The 13,535-nt window shown below is 44.3% G+C and overlaps 1 protein-coding gene across 1 annotated transcript in view; it reads right to left on the reverse strand.

Annotated features, from left to right (window-relative positions):
- Positions 1–299: 299 nt before the first annotated feature.
- The window catches only part of FBXL17 (F-box and leucine rich repeat protein 17), a 520,630-nt gene continuing 507,394 nt past the window's right edge, over positions 300–13,535 (reverse strand). Inside the window, exon 9 of the mRNA XM_055565814.1 lies at positions 300–3,126. Within this exon, the coding sequence (XP_055421789.1) occupies positions 2,986–3,126 (141 nt within the window). The 3' untranslated portion in view covers positions 300–2,985. The remainder of the gene's footprint in view (positions 3,127–13,535) is intronic.

Genomic DNA, 13,535 nt, shown 5'->3' on the forward strand with positions numbered 1-13,535 from the left:
TTAACTCAATAAATTTATTTACTTTGAGAAAAAAAAAAAAAGCTAAGTAAATGAATGAGTGTTTAGAAAATGGTATTTTAAACAAACCTATTATTTAAATCCTTGAGGTTTTCAATCTTATCTCAGTACTCACTGGCCAAATGAGAACCTCCTAAATTCAGTCTTGTTTATTATTCTGAGTTAGTTGAATCTCCATAAAGTCTATAGTGAAACACACAAGGACACGGACTGCTTCATGCCTCACATCCAACCAGCATCAGGGAGGCCATTTATTGTCTCTAAAAGAAAACAAAAGACATTGTGTTTTCTTTCTCTTTTATTGCAACCCATTGCAAGGTCAAAAGATTCACAGAAATATAGAAACTACAAACTGGATGAATTTCCTTTATCCACGCAAAAAGACATTAAAGACAAAAGACCAGAATTTTCCACTACAGCAATATATTTCATATAGTCTTTATTCTGAAAATACTGTTGACATTTTGGAGAGGATAAAAAGCCCTGCGTTAAACATGTTCACATATATTTATGACATTCTAAGCAAAAAAAAGAAACTTTAGATTGCCCAGGAAAAAATTCATTTTAAGCCTTATTTCAAAGTATCTAATGAGAACACATTCAACAACCATCACGGGATCATTCAAGGTGATGTTTTCTTGGTTGTTTTTGAGATTAGTGCTTTGAGGCTGGATATGGTATTTCTACAGATTCCTACAAATACACCAAAGCAGTTTTCCAGGGTATGATGCATCTGGCTTTCTGGATTAGTCGACATCTTAAAGAATAAGTGCAAGCCCCCCACCCCACCCCACCCCCCAGGCTAAAGCATGTTATAGTGCTGTACTTCAGATTCAAACAATGCAACATTTCAACAAAATCAATTATACACTTTCGAAACCATTTGACAACCAAACTGTAACACTCCCAAGATTATTACAACTTTGAACTGAAATGGCACCATCTATATCATTGATGGCTCTCCCCTCTTCTGTCTTTTTAACTATTTAAAATATAGTGTGACATATATAAAAATTAAACTTTTGCTTATTCACTCAAGCTATTACTATACATGTCATCTTATAAATTAGTTTTGGATTAAAAACCAGTTAAAATATTGTGAATTAAGATATTTTTCAGTGGTGGGGAAATGAATAGGAAGATGATACAGTTGGATGTATAAGAAGAGTTACAATTTATTAATAGCAAACAGCTTTTTTTATTACATAAATTTTATTCCCTTCAAATTAAATTAGTAACCCATTTAGTGATGGAAAAAATACTTTTGGTGCTTAGCGACTAGATTTTCCAAACTGACTGGAATTAAAAGCAAAAACATGCCACATCAGAAACATGTTGACATGATCAAAGGAAATAGTTGTTTACATAAAAAGAGTTATTATAAATAAGTGAATGGTACTTGAATGTAAAGCTATTTTTCACTTCTTACAGCTAGTATCATTTTAGCAACACTGGGACTTCTATAAAGTGAAATTCAAATCTGAGTATATCTGTTAAAGACCAAAAAAAAAAAAAACAGTTATGTCCACATTGAGAAAGAATAAATAGCAAACTCACAAGTCAGGGTTTTGTATATCTAACTACTGTGAAAGATAATCACGCTTTAGCTTAAAAAGGCTCCCTGCTGTCTTGATTATAAATCAAGACATAGGAAAGGTTATTATGAGCCTGAGTCCCTACTATGAATTAATTGTAAAGATGTGTGAAATCAAAACGTATATTCATTTACTAATATGTATTGCCTAAACTGAAAGCTGGACATCTTTAATTAAACAAAGAAATGCTTATTTCTGACAAGTGTAAACAGAATCTTAATGAAAAGATTTTCTAATTTTTCTTCTAAACTCATACATTAACCAGCAATAGATCTTTGCAATAGCATAAGAACTATTGAAAAATATAACATGCACATCTCCAAAAAACCTGTTCTAAAGCCCAAAGCAAAGCAAAAAGAAAAAAAAAAAATCAATAGAAAGATTGTCTACTTATATCTCATTCATTAATCTTCTATTAATGTGACTAGCCCCGAATCTCAGAAATATACTTTCATAATTACCAAATTAACAAAAATAATTAAATGATCTGTACAGTTTTTTTTTTAAATAACTGCACACTATTAATTACACTGGTGACTTTAATGTGGATAATGCTAAGATTAGCTCCAAATATCATTAAAATATCTGGACCAGTTACTATCTGTGAAATAAAAGCTAATACAATGTTAACGTAAAACTCAAAATACTCAGTACTCCAGAGAATTTGGTAGAATAGTGAATAATTAACTTTTGTGAGCTGGCCAGCGGGTTTCAGATCACTGACTCCACATGGAAACTTCACAGAAGGCCCTGCTCTCTCGAGTCCCTAAGCTGCCCACTGGACGGCAGGTGGGGAGCCCCGTGGGGACGGTGTGCTAGGGGGAGTGGCAGGGGAGGGCGGGGCCTGGAGAAGGGCCTGTGTCAGAAAATGACCCAGGGAGGAAGTGCGTGCATGTGTGTGTGTGTGTGTGCGTGTGCGCACGTGTGAGACAGGATGAGAACCGACACCCATGGATGTGCTTGAAATCCTGAAATGGTCGGCTTCTAATTAGTGCCACGTCACTCCCCTCTGGTCACCATCTGCAGAACTGCACAATTCTTTCTTATCAAATAAGAAGGCAGTTGCCTTCATTTGGGGGCATCTCGAGTGGCAGTAATTAGAAGCTCAAAATAATGGATCCTTTTTGTTTTTTTTATTCCACAGTTAAAAAAAATTAGAGAAATAAGCCTTTGAACTTAAAAACTAAAGGTCTGTGCCTGTCAAAATCTTTCATTTTTAAGACAAAAAGACCAGCTCACCTGGGAACAAATAGCAACTGCACTGATGCTATGCAGTGTGCAAACGAGACACGGACACACGCAGGCGGGGGACACAGCGGGGACACAGCACGGTCGCGACCTCGGCCGGGGCCGCCTGCCCCAGCTCCGCGCCCTAGGAGGAGGCGGCCGACACGCCGGGTGTCCAGCCCATCTGGTAGGCCCTCTCCAGCGTCCTCTTGCAGTCCTGCAGGACGGTGCTGAAGGTGATGTGCGGGTACTGCTGCACCAGCTGCTCCACCGTCACCTCGTTGACCTGCAAGCGAACGAGAGCCGCCATCACACACGGGCATGTCCTTCTCAGCAGCGCCAGCAAGTGTCTGCTGGGAAGACCTGCCCTAAGTACTACATTCTACGTGGTGCTAGGTAGTACTAAGTTCTACGTAGTACTAAGCACTACTAAGTTCTGTGTAGTACTAAGTAGTACTGAGCACTAAGTACTAAGTAAGTAATACTAAGTTCTACGTCGTACTAAGTACTATGTTCCCCCTACGGTTTTTTTTTTTTTTTTTTAAAGATGTAAGGTATCGGGAGGTTAGCACTTTCTAGGAGTATAAATGAGCTGAAGTGTGTCCGTTGAAGGGTGAGTGCCTGGGAGGGGAGGCAGCATGAGACACTCTAATGTACCTCTGACTCTGCCACCCACCTGGCAGCTTTTTTAGGAGAGAACCATAGACTGCCAGAGAGGATGCACGGGACTCTGAATAGAAGTGCTGGGCAAAATGTTTATTTTTCTTCCCCTTAAATGTTAAGGTGCTGGCAAACCTCAGGTCCCTTCGTGGAAAAGGGCTGAAAATGTGAGGAATCAATCACTAAAACATACATGGCTGGCAGTTCAGAGATGGCCCCAATAGACCTTAACCATCAAAGACACCACCTTGATTCTTGATTAGACAAGGCAATCAGACAGGCCTAATTAAAACTAACACCTTTTCAATTGCTGTGCTGTGAAGGGATTAATTTGTCAATTATTTTTAAGCTGATTGCAGTTCATATCACAAAAGTAGACAGCTTCCTTCATCCTTCAGATAAATAAATGATTAACCTAAGAACCACAACTTTTAGGTTGCTTTATTTAAAATCTTTATCGAACACTTTGGCATTTTCAAATACAATAATGCTTCATTTATATTGAATAAGCTGGTCTGCAAGAAGGTTCTGCTGAGACACATTTTTGTGCTTCCTCTCCATGTCTGTCCACTACTGAAAAGATCAGGACCATCAGGAAAAACCTCAAACAATATCAGACCCTTGCAATTTGCTTTGAAAGCCAGCTTGGGAGTATGCTGACCGTGACATTAAGTCCTCTGCACTTTTCTGAAATAACATGGTGTTTTGTTAAACTATGTTACATGTAGTATTTGTTAAATTCAGAGTTGATATTTCCACATTGCACTGATGATGCTTATTTTTTGTCAGAATTTCTATTCAAGACTTTCTTGTACTGAAATCAATTGTTATTCCAAATTTAACCAAGCTATGCAGTTCAATCTTTTTGTGTTACAATGTATGACTTTTGTTTACAAAAACATGAAGAAAATGATTTTGAATAAAAAGAAAAACTGATATACAAATCAGAATTGAGAATATCAACTGCTGACCTTAAAAGGATTTCTAAGCAATATAACTTTTTTAAAAATTAAATTCTACCTAAGTCTAGCTTGAGTTGAGTCTGCTTGAATCAGTAACTAACAAAGTCTTGCATCACCTAGCTGTGCCTGTCTCTCTGGTACATCTTTGATATTATCCAATCACCTGACTTAATGTCAAGTTATCAAGCTGTCCAAGTCCTTTCTGGCCTCAGGACCTTTGAACCTGCCATTCTCTTTATCTGGAATACTTTTAAAGCCACCTCCCCCTTAAGAACCCCCTTCCCATGGCTAGTCCTCCTCATTCTCAGGTCAGTGTCATTTCCCCAAGGAGCTTCGATCCTTGCCCTCAGCCTGCTTCTCTCCTCAAATCAGGCGAGGCTTCCAGGTTATTCTCTCTTCCAACACTGCCTACTTTTTCTTCATGGTACCTTCAAAAGTCAGTTTATAATTGCTTTATTTAATGTCTGCTCCTGTTCCAATGTAAGATCCACAAGAACCATGATTGTTTTGTCATTCATGAGCCAGACTAACTTCTTAGTGAATGAAGGAGAAAACAATAACAAACTACAAACGAAAAACAGAAACCCAAGAGCAAAGCGCTGCCAGACACTAACCCACTACTGACCAAGACCAGCAACTTCCCCAAGAACCGTCCTCAGCACAGGGACTCGCTCCTTCAGGGAGCCTCCCCTGGCCACGCCGACCCTCGGCGCAGGTGCGCTGGGCACTCCTGCTCTGAACCCATGGCAGCACCTGCAGGCCTCTAGCTTCCGCGCCCTCACACTGCTCCAGTCATCTCTCCACTCAACTCTCTTCTACCTGAACCAAAGTCTGGGCACCAGACACTGCCTTTTCTCTTTAATAAGACTACAGAGTTGTGTACAAAGCAGAGAAGAAACGTGGCGACTATAGTTGACCTTGGAGTCAACCAGGCACAGGTCAGAATCCTGGTTTCACTTCAAAATTTGGTTTCCTCAACTTTAAAAACAGGATAAAAGTACCGATGTCATAGGATGTTACAAGGATAAAATAATATGCCTAACACTGTGACTGACATAAAAAGTTCAAATGGTGGTTCCTATGAGTAGAGCTGATGTTCAATAAATGATCATTTACTGAATCAATTAATGCTATGGCAGGGTGACCAATTCTCTACAGTGATGTTCAATATTGTTCAACTTCTGAGATATTTCAGAAATAAACCTTGATAACTTACTCCTTGGAAGAAAAGTTATGACCAACCCAGACAGCATATTGAAAAGCAGAGACATTACTTTGCCAACAAAGGTCCGGCTAGTCAAGGCTATGGTTTTTCCTGTGGTCATGTATGGATGTGAGAGTTGGACTGTGAAGAAAGCTGAGCACTGAAGAATTGATGCTTTTGAACTGCGGTGTTGGAGAAGACTCCTGAGAGTCCCTTGGACTGGAGATCCACCCAGTCCATTCTGAAGGAGATCAGCCCTGGGTGTTCTTTGGAAGGAATGATGCTAAAGCTGAAACTCCAGTACTTTGGCCACCTCATGCAAAGAGTTGAGTCATTGGAAAAGACTCTGATGCTGCGAGGGATTGGGGACAGGAGGAGAAGGGGACAACAGGGGATGAGATGGCTGGATGGCATCACTGACTCGATGGACGTGAGTCTGGGTGAACTCTAGGAGTTGGTGATGGACAGGGAGGCCTGGTGTGTTGCAATTCACGGGGTTGCAAAGAGTCGGACACGACTGAGTGACTGAACTGAACTGAACATTAGCTATCACCACAGGGTAAGAAGCAACCTTGATAATATACTTCATATATAAGAAGAATCTATCTTAATGCTCTCTGGAGAAGAGTCCAAAACTTTTCTTAGTAACACAGTCCGGGTTTTCAACAGCCACTTTTAGGAAACCCTCCCTTTCCTTTACCTGATGTTCCCCCAGGCTGTGGGTGAGGTTACTTTCTTCCCTGCTTCCACAAATAAACTTAGAAGGAGGCCGGTCTCACTCAGGGAGGGCTGAAGTCACCTGGCCGAAGGATTTTCAGAACATCTCCCTCAAATGGCAGAGAAAGTAAATGTGGCCCAAATCACCTAGCATTCAAGAAACAACTGACTGAAAATAGCTGAAAAACAGAGGCAGAAGAGAAAACCTCTAAACCCACCATAAAGATGGGCTTGTCTTCTACAATACATCTTTTCTAATCATAGGCCTGTACAAAGTGTTACACCAAGGACTGACAGGCATTTTGTTTTGGAGGCCCAATTTTTATAAAGATAAAGTATCACCGTGTGACAGCTGCTTTGCATGAAGAGAGAGAAAATTCACCTGAAGCAAACTCGATACATGAAGATACCGATTTATGAAGTACGTGAATTAGCTTCAGTTAGGGGTTAACTGTCGACTCTAGTAAAGACTCATGGTAGGGTTAATTTAGTCAGTCAGCTCTCTTAATGTGTTTTTATATCCCTGATTTACTGAAATTCAGTCTACCTTCTTCGGTTGCATAAAGCAAGGCCCACCTATAGCTGAGAATACACAGTGGGCTAGATTTCTGGCTTTCATAGGTTGTGGGTTAAAAAAGGACAGTCATCTGGTTTTGTGTAGCTGTATAAAAAATGCTACAGGTAATCCTCTGTGGACATAATGTGTCTTCTAAGCAGTCCGTTTGCTGTGCTCTGTAAACTCCAGAAAATAAAGCAGTAGGGGAAATGCAAATCCTCCATTTCAGGGCTTTGTTGGTAGAAGCTATCCGGGGGAAATACACGTGTTCCCACTAGGGAAGGTTCTATCTTTTACTTATAGTGTCTCCTGGCGATAAGGTATGACACATTTTATACTGAAGCTATTTTCATTTACTCCTCACAAGTGTACACTATGCTCACCTCTTTGTATAGACTCCAAAAGCAGTTTGGTGCCTTAGAGAAAAAGTTGGGTGTAAGACATTGGGGTGGTCCAAATCATTTCAGCTCCTCAGGCCTACATATGCATTTCTGCAGACACTTTGTCATGCACAGCTCCACTTGCTAGAATGAAGAGAACTATTCTCTGTTCCAACTCATAAAATGTATGTAACATAAAAACAGAACATGAAGATGAATTAAAAAAATTTTTCCCATGATCCTTGGTTGTCTGTTCTTAATTTCTTTTTCCTCTGCTGCAAACTATCAATGGCAATTTCTATATTACACATAAGATTTGAGAAATGCAGTGGATCGTCTCAGAGAAATACTCAGCAGTGTCATTTGGAGAAATTACTGTGATTAAAGGGGGAAAAAAAGCATGTACTACAGGGTTTTTTTTTAAATATAAGAAAAATTGGATTTTATAGTTCTCTCCAAAGACTGTATAACCATAATTTACATTTTTAAAATTATTATAACTCTTTTTAAGGTAGTAGCAATTTGTCTGGTATTTTAATCTATTTTGAGTTAACATCTATTAGCACTTTTTGAAAATGTGAGGCAAATTGCTGTGCTAATTAAGGTAAATCATACCACAGTTTCATCCTATGGCTGCTGCTACTAGAGAAGGGTGAGAAGAGACTGGTCAGGGTTTCTGAGATTCAGTTTAACCTATTTACCTAAACTATCACCTGTTCCTTCACCTCCTTATTGACACTTTCCCAAGAAAATTCTAGAAACTGTAATATTAGGCCTAAATTATCTCCCCAATGATACCTATTGTTAAAAAAATACAATATCTGATGAAATCCATTGAAGAAACCATTCATTTTAAGTTATTCTTATTTCCTCTTTGACTCATGTTATAAAATAGAATGTATTTCGTGTGTCGAGGGGAAATATTTGGCACCGGAGTATATTAAAACTACACTTAAGAATATAATGATTTACTTAAAATCATTGTTTTAATGGAGAAAGTTTCCCTGAAAAAAGTGAACATTAGTCCAAAGCACCCCAACAATAAATGTATTGCATTTTTCCTAGATCGTAAGCTCCTTGACAGCAAGGAGTACATTAGTCATCTCCTTGTTTTCAGCCCTACACATACTATCTGGCACATTCCCGTCCCATCAGAATATAAGCTCCTGCTTCTCCTCACTGCCAAGCCCCCAGCAGCGGGCGAGCGCCTGGCACGCAGTGAGTACTCAGTGATAACTGGTTGGCTGAGTATTGCTCCATGAGTGTGTCCTGAGTAACCAGAGAGGCACGGAACAGTACCGCATCAGAAATGGTGGCGATAAGGTCACCTTGTGCCCAGACTGTTCGGCTACAGTGGGGGCAGGCTCTAGGAGCTTGACATTACGGCAGCTCCAAACTCCTCTAACCTTTGAAGCTCACACACAAGGTGATTCTTGGTGCTCCTCTCCTTTCTCTTCTTGCCATCTGACTCCACCGGGTACCTCTGTCCTGACACACTTTGCCCGGGCTTCCCAACACTTTTGCACAGGAGACCAAAGCAGCTCGCGATGGCGATTCAGCATCACGAGCTGCTGCTTGCTGGCCATGTGGCCCCCAAGCGGTACTAAGGAAGTGCCGGGGCTATAGTGCATCAGTCGCTCAGTCGTGTCTGACTCTTTGAGACCCCATGGACTGTAGCCCACCAGGCTCCTCTGTCCATGGGATTCTCCAGGCAAGAACACTGGAGCAGGTTGCCATGCCTTCCTCCAGGGGATTTTCACGACCCTGGGATCCAACCCGGGTCTCCCACATTGCAGGCAGATTCTCTACCATCTAAGCCACCAGGGAAGCCTTAGGCTGTACTTCAGATGGACTGGTGGCAGCCCTTCCTATTAGGGATGTGTGGCTCAGTACACTGGGGAGACAGTGCTGAGAAGCACGCTCATGGTGCCTGGCTATGTGCAGGTTCCCAAAGTTTTGCAGAAACCCATGATTCACAAGGTTTCACACTTCAGTTCGCAGCACCAGGGCCACCCTGCTCAGGGTAGCAGACCCGGGAGGGCCCCACAGAAGACTGTGAAATTTTGGGACATTTAAGGTTGCTTCTGAGGTCACAGTTGTCTGGTGACAGGGGAACCGTGGACAGAGCGTCTGACTCAGAGCAGCGCTATCTCCACCTTCTAACTGCTTGGGCTTCAGGACCTCTGCACGCCTTCACTGCTATTGCGGGGCTCTTGTCTGGGGCTGTGGGCTGGTTTCATTGTCACAGGCATATTTGGCATTTATTGTCAGCTGTCCAGCGATCCCCATCCTTTGTGGCTGGTTTCATGGGTGACAGTGTTTCCACGGACTGGGCGTGGGGGAAGGCTTCAGGCTGGTTGAAGCGCGGTCCATTTACTCCGCACCTATTTCTCCTACTGTCATATTGGCTCCACCTCAGAGCAACGGGCATTAGATCCTGGAAGTCGGGGACATCTGAGCTACTGCCATGGGCAGTACAGTCCCAAACAGGGAAAAATTCTCCCACTGAAACCGCCACACGCTCCCCACGGAGAAACACTGTACTCTCCCAGATTAGGTGCTCATGAGGTAGGATAGAAACCGAGGACATTTTTTTCTTCCTGGTTTATTTTGACAAAATACTTGAAAATAATTTATTTTTCATCCTAATGACCAATAAGGCAAAATGAAAGTACATCCCCATCCTAATAAGGATGGAGGAAAAATGTTCAGTGAGCATCTACCATTTTCCAAGCATCTAAGCATGAACACTGCTGGTTACAGATGAATCGCGCCTCAGACAAAATCAGCATTTCACGTGGGGTCACGGCTGGTGAACGCAGCCAGGATGGGAATCTGGACCCGCAATGCAGGCACTCCGGGCCCCAGGGCCGCCCCACCCTGCACGCCGTGCAGTGGGTGCACCAACCGTCTCACCAGAGCCTCGCTGAGCACCCGCCTAGTAAACGGTCACAGACGTTCATTTTCCAGGTGACACGGGATGACTGAGGGCTACTGGAACACGTTTCAAAGTCCTTTACGACCTCTTCAAAATGGCTGCTCTGCAGGAATGTGAATTCTAACAGATCTCCTTAATTCTAATGGATCTCCTTAATTCTAACGGCTCTCCTCTGGCCTGCAGAACATCCTGTTATGGAACTGTGGTTGCGTGAGACCCTGAGACATGGAGGAAGCATGATGAAGCTGCAGGACTGCCGTGGGCCTTTGAGAGGGCCAGTGACCACCCCACGCCATAACCCGGCGTTCTCTCTCTGCAGTCTCCTGTCCCTCTGGGTTCCAGAGGCAGATGGGCCAGCCTGGCAGGGACAGACCCCAGCCTTCCTGAGCAGAAAAGATGGACAATGACAACAGGGAGGGCAAAGCCTAAGAAACGCATTCCAGGGCGTGGAGAGGCGGCTGTGGGCAGAACTGGGCAGGCCATGACTTCCGCCAGGAGGGCTGGAAAGGGCTTTCCAAAATCGGGGGTGTCTGAGTGGACTTCGGAAGGACCCAGAGGTATCAGCTTTGATGCTACATGCATGAAATACACGTGTATTATTCAGGGGAGAAAGGACATGTGCTCAAGAGCGAGAGGAGCACACTCATCTGTCCTTCACTTTGTAAGGCAACGCTTCTCCAGCCTGTCTCACAAACTCGACGGGGTAACTGAAGCAGGTTCTTCTCTACAATGGCAGTGCTCTGAGCTCGATGCGGTGGTGGGGAGAAAATAGCCCCCCCCCCCCGCCCCCCGTTTCTGTAGGCCGAAGAGTAAAGAGCCCCCAGGGAGCTCGGGAAAGTGTGGCAAACAGCACAGGGGCCTCCTGCCTCCTAACTCCGGCTCTCCCCCTCATGCTGATCTGCCATCCCTGCAGACTCCCCGGGCAGTGCCCCTCAGTGCTCACAGCCCCGCAGGCTGACTCCCAGCAGCCTGGGGGCAGCGTGTGGTCTCCCAGGCAGTCAGGAGCGGCTCAGCTCCTGGGACACGTGCCGGCTCTCCCTGCCGCCTGGCGTTCGCCGGGTGCCAGCAGAAATCCTCGTGGGCGATGCAAATGCAAATGAGACCCAGTTGCTCTTTTGCCAAGTGCCCACTGGCCCCAAGATGGGCATGTACTAAAATGGATAAAATAAGGGGGACGGGAATTTAGTAATACTTCAAATTTGCATGTCAATGAGATGAGTCATCTAAGTGCAGTGTAAAATACTTTACATAGGCCACTAAGGACAGAATGAGAGAGCAGACCACAGTGATTTTTCTCTTCAGGACCTGCACTGCCAACCACGCACACCGGCTCTCTGCACGGCGGGTGCGTGTTTTCATGATTCTGTTTCTCTCCCTTTGCAGCAGGACACCCATGGCCCTGTCTGGATGACTCGCCACTTCCAGCCGACGCCACCTACGACCAGGGCAGGGAGGTCTGGGACACCAGGAATTGGATGCTGCTTCTACGGTCTCTCCCTTCATCTGTTTCCCTGGGGCTGCAAGCCGAGCTTCCCAGCAGTCCAGCAGCTCAACAAGCAGGAGGAGGCTGCGGGAGGACCCGCAGCGAAGGGAGAGGCTGGGGAGGACCTCGGGAGGACTCTGAGCGTGAGCAGACGGCGCCCTCGTCTGCAGGCAGTCACGTGCCTTTCCACTCCGCTTCCTTCCTCAGCCAAACCAAGGTCTTTCTCCGAACCCCACGGCGACTCATACACAACAAATATCAATCTGTGTTTCCCAACGTGTGATGGATTCAACTGTGTCAATGATCCCCCCAAAAGAGAATTCATTTAAGAGGTCTCTGGGCTTCAGCCTCAGCAGCCGCCAAAGAACTCCAGGGACAGTTTTATCCCAGAAAATCTCGTGCAGTTACTGAAACTAGGGGATAACTAAGAACATCCAGAATACCGCACACACTGCTTAGGTGATCTTGTTATGTAACTTGTAGCGGAGGCATGGAGGTGACTGCTAAATCAAAGTAATTAACATGAACACATTCTGTCCACGGAGACTAAGGGGAAACAGGTGTTCAGCCTAGAAAAAATATTTCTCAGTGGATTTCCTACGAAGTCAAAATGTCTCGGGTTTAACTCACAAAAATTTTTAAGTTAAAAAAAGAAATTAAACTGTGTCTGCAACCAAGAATACAAACAAGAATACAGTGGTTCCCGGTCCAACTGCTGATTAGAACCACCTGGGGAACCTTTGAAAAAACGTCTCAGTGGCCCGATCATATCCCAGACCAAATGCATGCCAGTCTTGGAGGAACGGGACCCTGGCATAAGTATCTTTTAAAGCCCTTGGAAGATTTCAGGGTGAAGCTCAGGTTGATTGATGAGATCCCAGAGACACAGGAGGTGGCCACCTGACCTTCCCAACATCTCACGGAGGGAGAGTTCCCTACACCCGGCTCACACAAGCACCCAGAGCTTTCTCAAGGACCACGCACGAGGTGGGAGGAGAGGGCGTACATGCCTGAGTGTCTGATATAATCTTAAGGAGAAAATGACTATCTTATTGGAGTCTAAAAACCACCCGCTAAATACGTGTGGTTACAGGCCACCCTTAATGCACTAGCCTCATGCATGAACCTCATGCCAAGAGCCCAGGGCCTTCGAGGATGTATTTTTTAATACAGAGGTAAGAAATATTACTCTTGGGTGGCAAAAAAAACTCATCCCCAAATCCCAAAGCATAGAAAGAGACAGACACTGAGGATGCGATGAGCCTGACAGAGGCAGGCTCACAGATTCAGTCAGCTCGGCCAGATGCAGTCTGTCCACCCAGAATCCTCGATGGTCGGAAGTGCTCTATTCTGTCAATTATCACAACAGGCCTGGCTTCATGCTGTCTCTTTCTCGGGAAATGTGGGTTGCCTGTTAACACTAGCGTTGCTTCTACTCACCTGAGCTAGCATGGCGAGAAAGCTACAAGGAATCTGGAAGAATGGGGATCACAGAAGCGCCTGCAGCGCTAAGTGAGAATGGGGGCTCACCAACCTGAAGCCTCTGATTAGAGACCAAGGCGACAGGCATCCAGCAACTAGATGGTCAGAGAGAAAGAGCAGCGACGTTTTCACTCCCTGTTCCACTGAGCGAGCCTCCACCCAGAAGCATGTTTCAAGCCAAGTGGAGACTTTAGGTGTAGTCTGGGATAGGATGTCCTGAGGCTGCAAACCCATGGTACTGACCCATCGTGCAAGGCTGTGCATCGTTCATACAGATTTGCACGTGCGGCACAGGTAAGAACAATCCTGACAT

The sequence above is a fragment of the Bubalus kerabau genome, chromosome 1 (genome assembly GCF_029407905.1).
Source record: "Bubalus kerabau isolate K-KA32 ecotype Philippines breed swamp buffalo chromosome 1, PCC_UOA_SB_1v2, whole genome shotgun sequence".
NCBI classification, from domain to species: Eukaryota; Metazoa; Chordata; class Mammalia; order Artiodactyla; family Bovidae; genus Bubalus; species Bubalus kerabau.